Source organism: Coregonus clupeaformis, chromosome 27 (assembly GCF_020615455.1).
Source record: "Coregonus clupeaformis isolate EN_2021a chromosome 27, ASM2061545v1, whole genome shotgun sequence".
NCBI classification, from domain to species: Eukaryota; Metazoa; Chordata; class Actinopteri; order Salmoniformes; family Salmonidae; genus Coregonus; species Coregonus clupeaformis.
Genome location: NC_059218.1, coordinates 5,347,332 through 5,360,547, shown reverse-complemented (window position 1 = coordinate 5,360,547; position 13,216 = coordinate 5,347,332). Strand labels below are relative to the sequence as shown.

Here is a 13,216-nt window from a genome sequence, read left to right as displayed (position 1 = left end):
CCCGGGGATCGAACCCACTACCTTACCACCGATAACGATGAGACCGCCTATAGGGAGGAGGTCAGAGACCTGGCCGTGTGGTGCCAGGTTAACAACAACCTCTCCCTCAACGTGATCAAGACAAAGGAGATGATTGTGGACTACAGAAAAAAAACTGAGCACGCCCCCATTCTCATCGACGGGGTTGTAGTGGAACAGGTTAAGAGCTTCAAGGTCCTTGGTGTCCACATCACCAACAAACTATCATGGTCCAAACACACCAAGACAGTTGTGAAGAGGGCACGACAAAGCCTATTCCCCCTCAGGAGACTGAAAAGATTTGGCATGGGTCCTCAGATCCTCAAAAGGTTATACAGCTGCACCATCGAGAGCATCCTGACTGGTTGCATCACCGCCAGGTATGGCAACTACTCGATCTCCGACTATGTTTTTACACTGCTGCTACTCGCTGTTTATTATCTGTGCATAGTCACTTTACCCCTACCTACATGTACAAATTACTTCGACTAACCTGTACCCCCGGACATTTGCTCAGTACCGGTTCCCCCTGTATATAGCCTCATTATTGTTATTTTGTGTTACTTTTTTGTATATTTTTCATTTAGTTTATTTAGCAAATATTTTCTTAACTCTATTTTCTTAAAACGGCATTGTTGGTTAAGGGCTTGTAAGTAAGCATTTCAGAGTAAGGTCTACACCTGTTGTATTCGGCGCATGTGACAAATACATTTGATTTGATTACTCGTCTATCTGTGATTGGCTGTATGGTCAATAGAAGACATTGGTAGTCATTACAGGTATCTGGCATATAGGAGCTTTGTTAGTTGGTGCTGGGGTTATCTGGGCCATAGGCAGTCCATCGCATCTACCAGGAGTTCCAGGATGCCAAGGGAACCCATCCTGGATGGGTTTGGAAGCTTGTCTGCAGAAAGAAATGAACAGACAAAAAACATATGAGCTGCAATAAATCTGAACCACTTTCATATCCATACCATAATTCACCAGATTGAAACGGAATATTCACTGCCCTCTTACACCTTACCTTTTGATGATAGAATGCGGTGACATAAGAGTTATTGGTAAGTGGTAACCCAATCAACAGCAAAAGTTTACTTTTTTATTTGGGTCTATGACAGTCTATTACAAATCAGTCTGACAGTACTTTGACAGTATGTCAATCTGAAGGAAGTATGGTTTGAAGTGACTGAAATTATTCAGAAAGGTATTGGGAAGTGATCAATGATTAGGAGCTTTTCCCCCAAGTCTGATTATGCCTGGCCCTGTCCACTCTCTGTTCTTACGAGTCCTGCGCAGCTTGTGTGCATCTCATTCATGTTCCTGAGAATCGTATCTTTCAGGATATTTCTGCGGTCGTAATAGCATTTAACTCCAACCGTTTAAATGTTAGAGCCACATTTGCAGAAGAAAAACAGAAAGCACTCTGTTTATCACAACCGCATTTAGCGGCTGCTATCAGAGCTGTATCACATTAGTGGAAACCAATATTGTTCTCAGGGCAGGTCTGCCGGTTTTGACTAGCAGAAGTGACTTTTCGGGTGCAGGTTAGGATAATTAACGTGGCAGGTTAGGAGAATTAGGTTAAGGTTTGGAAAATGTTTAGGGTTACGGGTAGCTAAAATTGTCCCCGACGCGACTCGAACATATCTAGCTACAACCAGGCCTGCCCACTAATGTGATGCTGCTCAAACAGAGGTTATGCACATCGTCGCGGTTCGGTTCTATGAATTTAGCAACACATTTTTATTTGATTCAGAGATTCTCTCACGACGTCATTTTCAAATCAGGCAAACCCAAGGCTTTGGGAAACTTGGCAAAGGAGAAATGCTCACTTACAGGGATGTAAACACATTTTTGCACACATTTTTAGATAAATACGTTTTTTGTGTGTATGGAACATTTCTGGGATCTTTTATTTCAGCTCATGAAACATGGGACCAACACTTTACATGTTGCGTTTATATTTTTGTTCAGTACAGCATGCTCAACTTCTACTATGATAGCCCATTTTCTAAAGTCTGTTGAGAAAAACATGGTCTAAAAATGTAGAAGGTGTATAGGCTAAGGGTTATTTGTTGTCACGAAATAAATGTTTATATTGATAATTCTGGTATGGAATGTTTAGAATATGGTCCATAATCAATATGAATTGATTCAAATCATCAATTTGAATTGTGTATCCAGGTCATCATAATGGGACAGATATGATGTTGCGTCCTCCAACAATCTCAATAGGTATTTCAGACCATGACAGATTCCCTCATTTGCCACACAGTGCAGCCTATGTACAATACAAAGTACCTATGTGGATACAATAAATATGCTTGGAAATCAAACATTTTACATTCATCAATTGGGCCCCTTTTCAGTCTGTGTAGACTAGTTACTAAACAATTGACATGTCTCATTCTCAGCAACTCCATTAGAACTCAAGAGATCTTTATTGAGTGTCTCGGTCTTGTCTCGGTGTCGGATACATTTGTACTCTGTCTTGACTCTGTCTCGGACAGTGAGGACTCGTATTTCTTCCCGAGTCCAGCGGAGTAAAAAACGAATTAGCTTCCATTCAGTCAGCGCATAAAACCGCTTCACCAGGCCAAATATATACACTCCTTTCTTGATACATTAATATCTTAACAGCCTTTATATCTATTATAGACATGTTTGCGAAGTGCCAAACCTATAGTCAGGCCTTCAGTGTGTGACAGGTTCGTGATTCTGATAGGACAGCAACCGTAATACCAGAGCACTCATGTAGGAGAGTGCAATTTTTGTAAAACACAAAGGGCCAGTGGTGTAGTGGAGGGTATACACAAGTATAAACCGTACACCCACTTTATTTTCAGTGGGCATTGTATATACTCACTTCTTAATCCCTACTGATGCGTATCAAAGCAGTGTAGTGGAGGTATACGATTTATCAATTGTGTAGTACAATAGAGAAATAATGCACAAAGTAGCCTACACAATCGCAAAGCAGGTGAAATCTATTCACATGGGCGCCGCGCACATAGCCTAGTTTCAGCGGAATATCATCTGCATGCAGCAAGAGTGTGCAGCTCAACTGGTTTTGGCATGGAGAAGCTCATCAGAAGAATGACATAGGTACACCCTAAAAAGAAAAAGTTCCTCGAGTATCCTTTAGGGGTTCTTCAAATTGAAACTTTGGAGGAACCCCTATAAATTATTCAAAGATAAAAGGGTTCTTCAAAGAACCCCTTTTAATGGACCCTCAAATAACCTTTTGGGGTAAATTTTTGAACTACCCTCCCTCCTCTATTATTATTAATAATAAGCATAACAATAACACAATATTTTAGTTGTCAGTGTATATTATGATTTTAGTGGCAAAGCAGAATAAAAAAATCTAAATATGGCCTAAACATCCAGCAGAGCCAATGGCTCTGGCGTGTTGATGTTCATGTGTTGATGTTCTCCGTATCCATTGCCAGAATGATTTTGCAGTGCATGGTGATTGAACAGGTTTCCTGTTATATTCATCAGAGGTGTAGGGAGGGTGAAGTCTGTGAATCCCCAAAATAGTAATTATACAGATGTTTAACAAAACATGCACACGACACTATTCATACCTTGGTTTTTGTGGTAAATGTGAATGAAAAACATTGTTTTGATAACGGTTTCATACACATACATTGTCCATAACGTGGAGGCCGATGACATTTTCATTGAAGAGGTAAGGGAGGAGGATGGTACATGTGATCTGCATAACATACCAATACTAATCAACATACCTTTGTATGCCTCCTCGTCTGTATATCTGCAGACACAGACACAAAAGTGAGCAGTTCAGTCATCTGCACCCAATACAGCTAGCCTTCAACATATTCTTATAGCCTACATATTCTTACCTCTTTGATATCCATTGAATTGTGTCCATTTTCTGTTTTAGAAAGATTTGCACAAATATGAAAAGATAGATGGTATCATAATAAAACAATATCAATTTAGATGATATAAGGGACAAACCTTAAATTGAGGAGATCTTTACATTGTTCAGTTAAGTGCCTGCACCTGCTGTCCTTTCAAATTGAAATCCAAATGTTTCTGTTCAGCAGTTAGGTTCCTGCAAGAACCCACTCCAACTGGAGGTTCCTCGATGAACACCACCTCCTATGGGGTTTTGGAATAACATTTTGGGGGCAATTTTCCGTGCCAAGAACCCTAAGGTTCTTCGAAGAACTTTGAGGATCTTAGAAGAACCCTTGTTGAACCCCTAATTTTTTGAGTGTAGCCAGTAGGGTAGGAAAGACATTAAAACATATATCTACCAGTAAATGCTAACTAATGCAACAATGGGTATGCAAAGCAGGTATTGAAAAAGTTCAGTCCGAAGTGTTGTCATCATGCACTGTTTGCATCAGGGGCGTAGACATGGATGGGCCTGGGTGGACAGAGGCTCACCCACTGGGGAGCCAGGCCCTGACAGGTCCACCCAATCAGATTGATGTGGTTTAAATATTGTTGTGGACTTAGACCATAAATGTAATTATAATTTGGGAACTTTTTGGCAAAATTTGAGTATACCCACTTCTCCAGGCACCACTACACCCCTGCATAGGGCCGATGGAAAGAAAGCAGTCACACACAGCATGATGTTAAAGGATAAGCAGTCCATAAACTCTGACATAATAAGCCAGTAGGTCCCAATCATAAGAATACAAAAACACAACCATTAAGCATTTCCCAATCGAAATTTACAACTATTACTTCCCATTGCAAAAAACATTTCATGTTTAGCACACAAAGTAACCGGTGACCTAAAGTTTAAAGTGGAACTGACAATGTTGTAACTACTTCACAGATATGAAACAAACAGATAATCATAATATCAGTCAAAAATATCAAATTCCAAGTTTATGCTACAAAACCAACTTCATAAGAGGTTTTAAAAATAGGTTCTCTATTTGACTCAACCTACCATGACGTACACGAAGGCATTGTTGGCTGAATAGACGGATGCAGTTCAATGCATGATTAATATAATTCACCAATACATTTCTTGGTAGTCCAAAAAATATTGCTATCAGGTTGTAAATCACAGCTGGCCTGGTACATAGTTCGCCATCTCCATTCAGGATGCACTGTTTCAGTTTCAAAGACTCAATATGCTGGACAAAACGTACGAATGTAACTAAGGCGTGGAATTTCAATACAATCAAACTAGCAAGGGCAATGATCACAAGTCAGTCATAACGTGGCTAATAGGCTAGCGTATCTATTCATGTAGCAAGCTAAAAACACGGAGTCTAACGAAAGCTAGATAGCTAGTTGCTAGGAGGATGTCATGTCATGCCATTGGAGGAGTGGGTGAGTGACTATCTCCTCTCATAGTTTTTCAGTGGCTATACACAGCTAGAGATGCAGGTGTCATTTGGTTAGCTAGCAAGAACTTGAACGACTGTTATACAGTTAGCATATCTATTGCGTTCTCAAATTCACTCTGGCTATCTGCTCCAATTTCAGAGTACTCATCTGAGTGTACCAGAGAGTTGAACAACTGATGAATTTAGGAATGCGCAACACCTGCTGAATATGACGGGTGTCAGCAAACGTAGGCAGAAAAAGTAATAGTAAAGAACACTCTACACAACATGTAAACAGCCTAACCAGCTCTGCTACGGCGAGTAAAATGGTCAGTGAGATGTTCTCTCATTTGTGTCTGGAAGTAGCTAGCTAGCCAACTTTAGCCATTTAGCTTGGGTGCTTGGTTGGGACAAGCATGCATTGGCAGGCAAGCTGCAGAAGGATGAGGAGGATACAATTCTCCATCATTTATAAGTGCAGTTTTGACAGCCAACTAGCTGAAAAGGTTTGAGAGGGTTTATCTAATGTTCCTTCGTTAGATTTGAGCTAATCTAGCTATGGCTAGCATTAGTTGTTGATGTGCATTACTGAGGGAGAGAGAGCCTACCTTTTCATGGTTGTTTGATCAATAGGACTGTAAAGTTCACAAATGTAAGAGGACGCCCGTGGTGTTTACATATTTGTGGAAATCCATTCAGGTGTATTTTGTGGCTTTTGGCGAATGCGTTCTAATTATATAAAGTCGCGCTGATGCTACTGCCTGTAAACGCACAGTCCAGTCAAAGTAAATGATGGCAGGCCTGTGTGGCAAATGGCTTGTTTGTATAAAGGTCTACTGTAGCTCTGATTGGCTATAGAGCACCGGTCTGTGTAGACTCCGGTCCTGGATAAGACAGATGGTTCTATTAATTGTCCAAACGCACGGCTGCTTTCCCACTCTATATTGCTATAGAATTTTCACAAATGCCTTAGTATACGTAATTCCCAAATATTCTAAGAATTTATGAAAATTACCATATCTAAGTGGTTGCTTCTCAGAATAATAATAATAAAAAAAGTGTCATTCTTCCTGGGGGTGTATATGAACAGATTTGAATAACATGTAATGTTGCTAAAATGCTGTCAGTTCCACTTTAAATGCAACAATGTTTCACACACAAGTTATTTTCAAAGAGATGGCTAACAACAGCAAGCATGCTGCAATGAAAAACAGTTCCACACACCAGATGATGATAATTTCAAACTTAACTTCTTGTTGAAAGTTATTCTTGAAAGGGGGAGAAGCTAACAAATTAGCAACAACATCCTCTTTGATAACCCCTGCTGCAGCCGCTGCAAACTAGCCGACAACAAAAGCTAGCTAGACCGTGGGAAAACTACTGCTCGCTATTGCGCAGTGAGTGACCTGTTGGCCTTTAAGAAGGCAGAAGTTTCCATACGTTTTTGTAAAAACGGTCCCACTGATTAAGTCAAAATGTGATTGGTTGATTCCACTGTCACTCCAAAACATTGCCCTAATACAGTTGAATGGCATATGCCTTTATCTAGCTTCTGATGCCCTAGCCAATGGCAGACTTAGCTAGCTAGATTTATGTCCCCAGAGACCAGAAAATAAAAATCCTGATTGGATATTTTTTTCTCTTCAGTGTTCCTTTCCAACAAAAACCCACTGTGTGTGGGTTAGCAATCATTTGTAGAGTGGCTCCATTTTCCCTCAGAATATGCTGTTCTGAAATATGAACACAGAAATACTGGACATTTTGAACTCTTATTATGGTGGTGATTTGACAAAATTACAATCATGGTCTTGAATTGGATTCACATTTATCAGGTCTCGGTCTTGGACCCCTTGTCCCCCTCCCAGTCTCGGTCTTACATTTACATTACATTTTAGTCATTTAGCAGACGCTCTTATCAAGAGCGACTTACAGGAGCAATTAGGGTTAAGTGCCTTGCTCAAGGGCACATTTACGTCATTTAGCAGACGCTCTTATCCAGAGCGACTCACAAATTGGTGCATTCACCCTATAGCCAGTGGGATAACCACTTTACAATTTTTTTTGGGGGGGGGGGTTAGAAGGATTACTTTATCCTATCCCAGGTATTCCTTAAAGAGGTGGGGTTTCAAATGTCTCCGGAAGGTGGTGAGTGACTCTGCTGTCCTGGCGTCGTGAGGGAGCTTGTTCCACCATTGGGGTCCCAGAGCAGCGAACAGTTTTGACTGGGCTGAGCGGGAACTATGCTTCCGCAGAGGAAGGGGAGCCAGCAGGCCAGAGGTGGATGAACGCAATGCCCTCGTCTTGACTCGGTCTCGCCACCCCTCTGGTTTTAGTCTTGAATCGGTCTCTCTTTAGGTGGTCTCGAACGCAACACTGCCTTTAAGGGCCAAATATTAAACTTTAGATAGGTGACCGTATCTGAAATGTCAATGTAAATATCAATTTCATGCTAATGCATGTTTTACAAATTATCTTAAATTGGGATTGAGACGTAAAACAGTGCCTGAAAACTACATCCAGATGTGGTGAAAAGGAATGCCTCGGGGAAACTTTGATCAGATCTGATATAGTACACTCTACAAAATCAGCAAATCTATATCCTCTCCACATTATGAAGCCAGGTTTTATCTAGTGCTGACCACATACAGTAACAGTGAATACCGACGCATTGATTTTCATCTCTGGCAATGGCAATGCACCTTGAGGACAAATATAGCATCTGGAGCCATGCATTGCCAACAGCAAGGTTGTGGATTTCACATAGTCGGTCTGAATGGAGAGATGGAACAGAAGGTGGTGGACAGCAGCTCTTCAAGTCTTGTCTTATGTCTTTCAGTCATTAGATGTTTTCATCAGCTTTCGCAGAGAAGCAGTCCAGACTTTATTTTTACTTTCTTGAGATGGAATGTTGGAAAGATGTTGGAACCAGGGAGGTTCTATGGAAGCTAGCTCTATATCCTGACCCGTCTAACAGCAGCTCTGTGACACCATCCCTCTTAGTCCACCTTCTTAGGCTTGCGATTCTTCCAGGTGACCACTCCAATGAAGGTACCTGAGGAGGAGAAGAAAATGTATAATCTTACTGTTAAGGAGAATAATATGGTCACTGTTCATAAAGGCCAGACTAAAATACAGTAGGTGCCACACACAGATTCACCAATTTGTGTGTACTGCATATGGATCTGTTGTTAATGTGGAAATGCCTGCATTTTAGCAACATTAAATATATATATTTCTTTACATTTTCTGACAAGCGAGCCATTAGATATGGTCATTTTCACTTTTTCATAAAAAACGTATACTAAGGCATTTGTGAAAATTCTATAGCAATATAAAGTGCGAAAGCGGCCGTGTGTTTGTACAATTAAGACACTGCAGTAAATAAAAGCGAATAAAAACTTTGTCTTGTCCAGGACCGAATTCTACACTGACCGGTGCGCCATAGCCAATCAGAGCTACAGTAGGCCTATATGCAAATAATAATAATATGCCATTTAGCAGACGCTTTTATCCAAAGCGACTTACAGTCATGCGTGCATACATTTTTGTGTATGGGTGGTCCCGGGGATCGAACCCTCTACCTTGGCGTTACAAGCGCCGTGCTCTACCAGCTGAGCTACAGAGGACCACAAATAAGCCATTTGCGACACGGGCCTGCCATCATTCACTTTGACTGGACTGTGCGTTTACAGGCAGTAGCAACAGCGCAACTTTATATCATTAGAACGCATTCGCCAAAAGCCACAAAATACACCTGAAGGGATTTTTGCAAATACCATAGGAGTCTTATATTTGGGAACTTCACAATCCTATTGATCAAACAACCATGAAAAGGCAGGCTCACTCTCTCTCAGTTGCCTATGCACATCAACAACAAGATCAACAACTAATGCTAGCCAGAGCGAGAAGCGCAAAAATCTAATGAGAGAACATTAGATATACCCTCGCAAACCTTTTCAGCTAGTTGGCTGTCAAAATTGCACTGATAAATGATGGGGAATAGTAGCCTGCTCGTCCTTCTGCAGCTTGCCTGCCAATGCATGCTTGTCAGAACCCATGTTTTGACAACTGAATGGGAACTTGCCTGCCCACCCATTTGATCTATGCCAAATACATTTGATTGACAACTAAGAGATACATTAACTGTGGATAACAGTCGTTCAAGTTCAGCATAGTTAGCTAGGAAATCGATTCACATTTCTTGCTAGCTAACCAAATGACACCTGCAGCATATCCAGCTGTAGCCAATGAAAAATTATATGAGGGGGAAAAGTCAGTCACTCACTCACCCACTCCTCCAATGACATGAGATCCTCCCAGCAGCTAGCTAACGTTAGCATGCTAAAAATACGGAGCCTAAATAAATAGCTACATTTTTTTTTTTTCACCTTTATTTAACCAGGTAAGCCAGTTGAGAACAAGTTCTCATTTACAACTGCGACCTGGCCAAGATAAAGCATAGTAGTGCGATAAAAACAACAACACAGAGTTACATATGGGGTAAAAAAACATAAAGTCAAAAAATACAATAGAAAATATATATACAGTGTGTGCAAATGTAGCAAGTTATGGAGGTAAGGCAATACATAAATAGATATGCTAGCCCTGGGGTGTCAAAATCAAATCAACGCACAGGCCATATTGAAAAAAACACAACGAATTCGCTGGCCAGACATAGCCTATTTGTTTTTTTTTCAAAAATACATTGTAACTGCGACCCAAACTGGCCATTGTTTTATTTGAAAAAATATGGACCTTTATAATGTCCACTTATTTACATAGGATGCTGTATATAGCATTTTAACATATTGAAACAGATTTAGAGCTAAATAATATTTGTCCAGCCTTTGCTGCTATGCTTGCAGATGTGCATAATATGCTGCGACCATATCAAAAAGTATTTAATAACTCCATATAACAAAAACGTAGCTATAGGTTGTTGTAACATTTAAACTTAAAACATGTTTAGATTTTTTTTGCACTGCATGGATCACCGGTGTGGTTAAATGCAGCATTGCTGTATGGTGCACTCAAAACGTATTGTAGTTGAGTAGCCAGCCTAGGCTACTGCTCAAATGTTGCTCTAATAGGCCTACATGTTTCTCCTTTGCATGGTGTTTTGTTGCAAGTTTAGTTTTTTGGTTATTCATTGTCAAGCTTTAAAAACCAAAGCCAGACTGCAACATTTTAGTAGCCTAGGACTGTGGCATGTGTCTGTACGGTGTATGTACACTTTCCCTCCGCTGCGCACTGTAAACGGGACACACGAAAGTAGCGCAATTGACATTGAATTCACTGATGCGAGCTCATCAGGCTGTAATTTCATAAAGTAGATGACTCAACTGTTGACTCATTTATACTCGCTTGTGTGTTATATCCGGACTGCGGGCCTTGTGTTTGACACATGTGCGCTAGCCTATTAGCCACGTTATGACTGACTTTTGATCATTGCCCTTGCTAGTTTGATTGTTCTGACATTCCCAGCCTTAGTTATAGTCGTCCATTTTTATTCAAAATATTTCTGTCATTGAAACTGAAACAGTGCATCCCGAATGGGTGGAGGCAGCAAACAATGTACCAGGCAAGCTGTGATTTACAACCTGATAGCAATATTTTTTGGACTACCAAGAAATGTATTGGTAAATTATATTAATCATGCATTGAACTGCATCCATCTACTTTTCCAACAATGCGTTACTGTACATCATTGAATTTTAAGTCAAATATAACCTATTTTTAAAACCTCTTATAAAGTTGGTTTGAAAGCATAAACGGGGAAATTGATATTTTGACTGATTTGATTGTCTGTTTCATATTAGCAAAGTAGTTAAAACGCTGTCAGTTCCACTTTAAGTTTTGGTGATTTGTAGACCACCAGATAGTCATCACAGCAGCACCTAGCTCAGGGAGATCCTTGTGAACAAACAGAATGCCTTAGAATACTGAGATCCTATGTCTATCCAGTCCTTTCAGATCTACAGGCTGAGGGAAGGGACCAAAACATTGGATTAGAACCCATCCAATGTAGCATTCCAGAACTCACCTACACAGAGCAGCAGTATCAATGCTGCGATCCCAGGTAGAATGACAGAATACTCCCGTGGAAGAAAATACTGGTGGGCCACATGATCGCTGTCCACGAACGGCTGGAAAAGGTACAATATCAGTCAAGTTAGTCAGTGGACAGAAAAACAAAATCATCTTCTATTGGATTTCAGGCAACAAGTTTAACTAGCAGATCTAATCTATAGCCTGGTCCCAGAATGGATTGTGCGGTCTTGGCAAATCATTGGTATGCCATGGCAGGTGTTGGCAAAACAGCACAAACAGATCTTGGACCAGAATAGCAGATCTAGGCTATAAATTACCTACCAGAATGATTACCCATATTGTGTAGTATGTAAACAACAGGAGGCTGAAGCCAACAAGGCCCATGCCAACTGCTTGATCTGCCCCTGTGGCCTAAATTGAATTAAGACAAAATGTATGAGTGTGAGGTTAAAATAGCTAATGCATCAAGCTATTATTGAGATATGGATAGCTATTATTACTAATAATAAGAACACTTAGTACGCATGGCTAGATAGCTATAAGGATAAGGTGATTCATATAGCTAACAAGGCAAACTAGTTAACACTACAACGTTTCATTTGATAATCTGGCCAGGTGATAAAATGAACCATGCATGACACATGTAAAAAAAAATTTTTTTTTAAAGACAATAGTGTGATAGATTGCGGTAACTAACATACAGTACAGACAGGTTTGAGAGATTATCTAGGAAGCTAGCTAGCTAAACCAGTTTAGCATACACCCCTTCTGGCTTTGACTTGGTCTCTGGAACTTCCCTAACGACATATTATCAGCTAATCCGTATATAACTAAATAGGCTTGTGGCTATATATAAAAATGGCAGCATTATGCAGGGTAATTCACAACATCAAGCAAATACTAGCCCTTGTAAATATCTCTCACCATTTCCGACGTGTTGTTTCCGCGTATGAATCACTTCCGCAAGCTGCGAGCGTGACCCGGATGTGGAAGATAATTGGGTTTTTCAAGTTTCGTTTTTATTGTCACGTGCACATTACAGTGGAATGCCTTTCTTGCGAGCTCTTTCCCAACAATGCAGTAATCAATATCAGTATACTATAAAGAAAAAGTGAAGTAGAACAAAAACACACAATAAATAGAAATAAGATTAACACGAGAAAGTAAGTAAGCTTATAATATACAGGGTCATGCTATATACAACTCTTGGGAGTTGGAGTTGTATCAAATAGGTTTCCCACTCTCTTTGGTTGTATGACAGCATCTATAAAGGTTCTCTGTACAAGCCAGGCAGACTAGAGCACCTTGCCAAAAGTGATTCAAATTGAAAGTAATTCTGTTAAAATGTTATCATAATTTACTATTATTAGGCCTGCTACATACATTACTGTTCTTCTGTTTGTCAGTGGTGTGAGTGGTCCTCTGTAGCTCAGTTGGTAGAGCATGGCGCTTGTAACGTCAGGGTAGTGGGTTCGATCCCCGGGACCACCCATACACAAAAAATGTATGCACGCATGACTGTAAGTCGCTTTGGATAAAAGCGTCTGCTAAATGGCATATTATTATTATTATTAAGTACTTAAGTAAAAATACTTTAAAGTACTACTTAAGTCGTTTTTTTGTGTATCTGTACATTACTTTACTATTTATATTTTTGACAACTTTGACTGTGACTTCACTACATTCCAATAGAAAATAATGTACTTTTTACTCCATACATTTTACCTGACACCCAAATGTACTTGTTACATTTTGAATGCTTTGCAGGACAGGAAGATGGTCCAATTCACGCACTTATCAAGAGACCATCCCTGGTCATCCCT

General features: G+C 40.2%; 1 protein-coding gene across 1 annotated transcript; it reads right to left on the bottom strand.

The window, feature by feature from the left end:
* Positions 1–7,583: 7,583 nt before the first annotated feature.
* LOC121541102 (dolichol phosphate-mannose biosynthesis regulatory protein-like) lies at positions 7,584–12,378 on the bottom strand. Its single transcript, XM_041850085.1, has 4 exons — positions 12,318–12,378; positions 11,715–11,804; positions 11,386–11,488; positions 7,584–8,394 (listed from the first exon to the last, which is right to left on the bottom strand). The coding sequence occupies exons 1-4, from the start codon at positions 12,318–12,320 to the stop codon at positions 8,339–8,341; spliced, it is 252 nt and encodes an 83-aa protein (XP_041706019.1). The 5' UTR covers positions 12,321–12,378; the 3' UTR covers positions 7,584–8,338.
* Between the last annotated feature and the right edge of the window lie 838 nt (positions 12,379–13,216).

What these genes read in the sequence shown, in the direction of transcription:
- LOC121541102 (XM_041850085.1), bottom strand. An exon ending in CAATATGGGTAATCATTCTG is followed by an intron (nt 11,489 to 11,714) that starts GTAGGTAATTTA and finishes TACCTTTTCCAG; the next exon opens with CCGTTCGTGGACAGCGATCA. An exon ending in GATACTGCTGCTCTGTGTAG is followed by an intron (nt 8,395 to 11,385) that starts GTGAGTTCTGGA and finishes TCTCCTCCTCAG; the next exon opens with GTACCTTCATTGGAGTGGTC.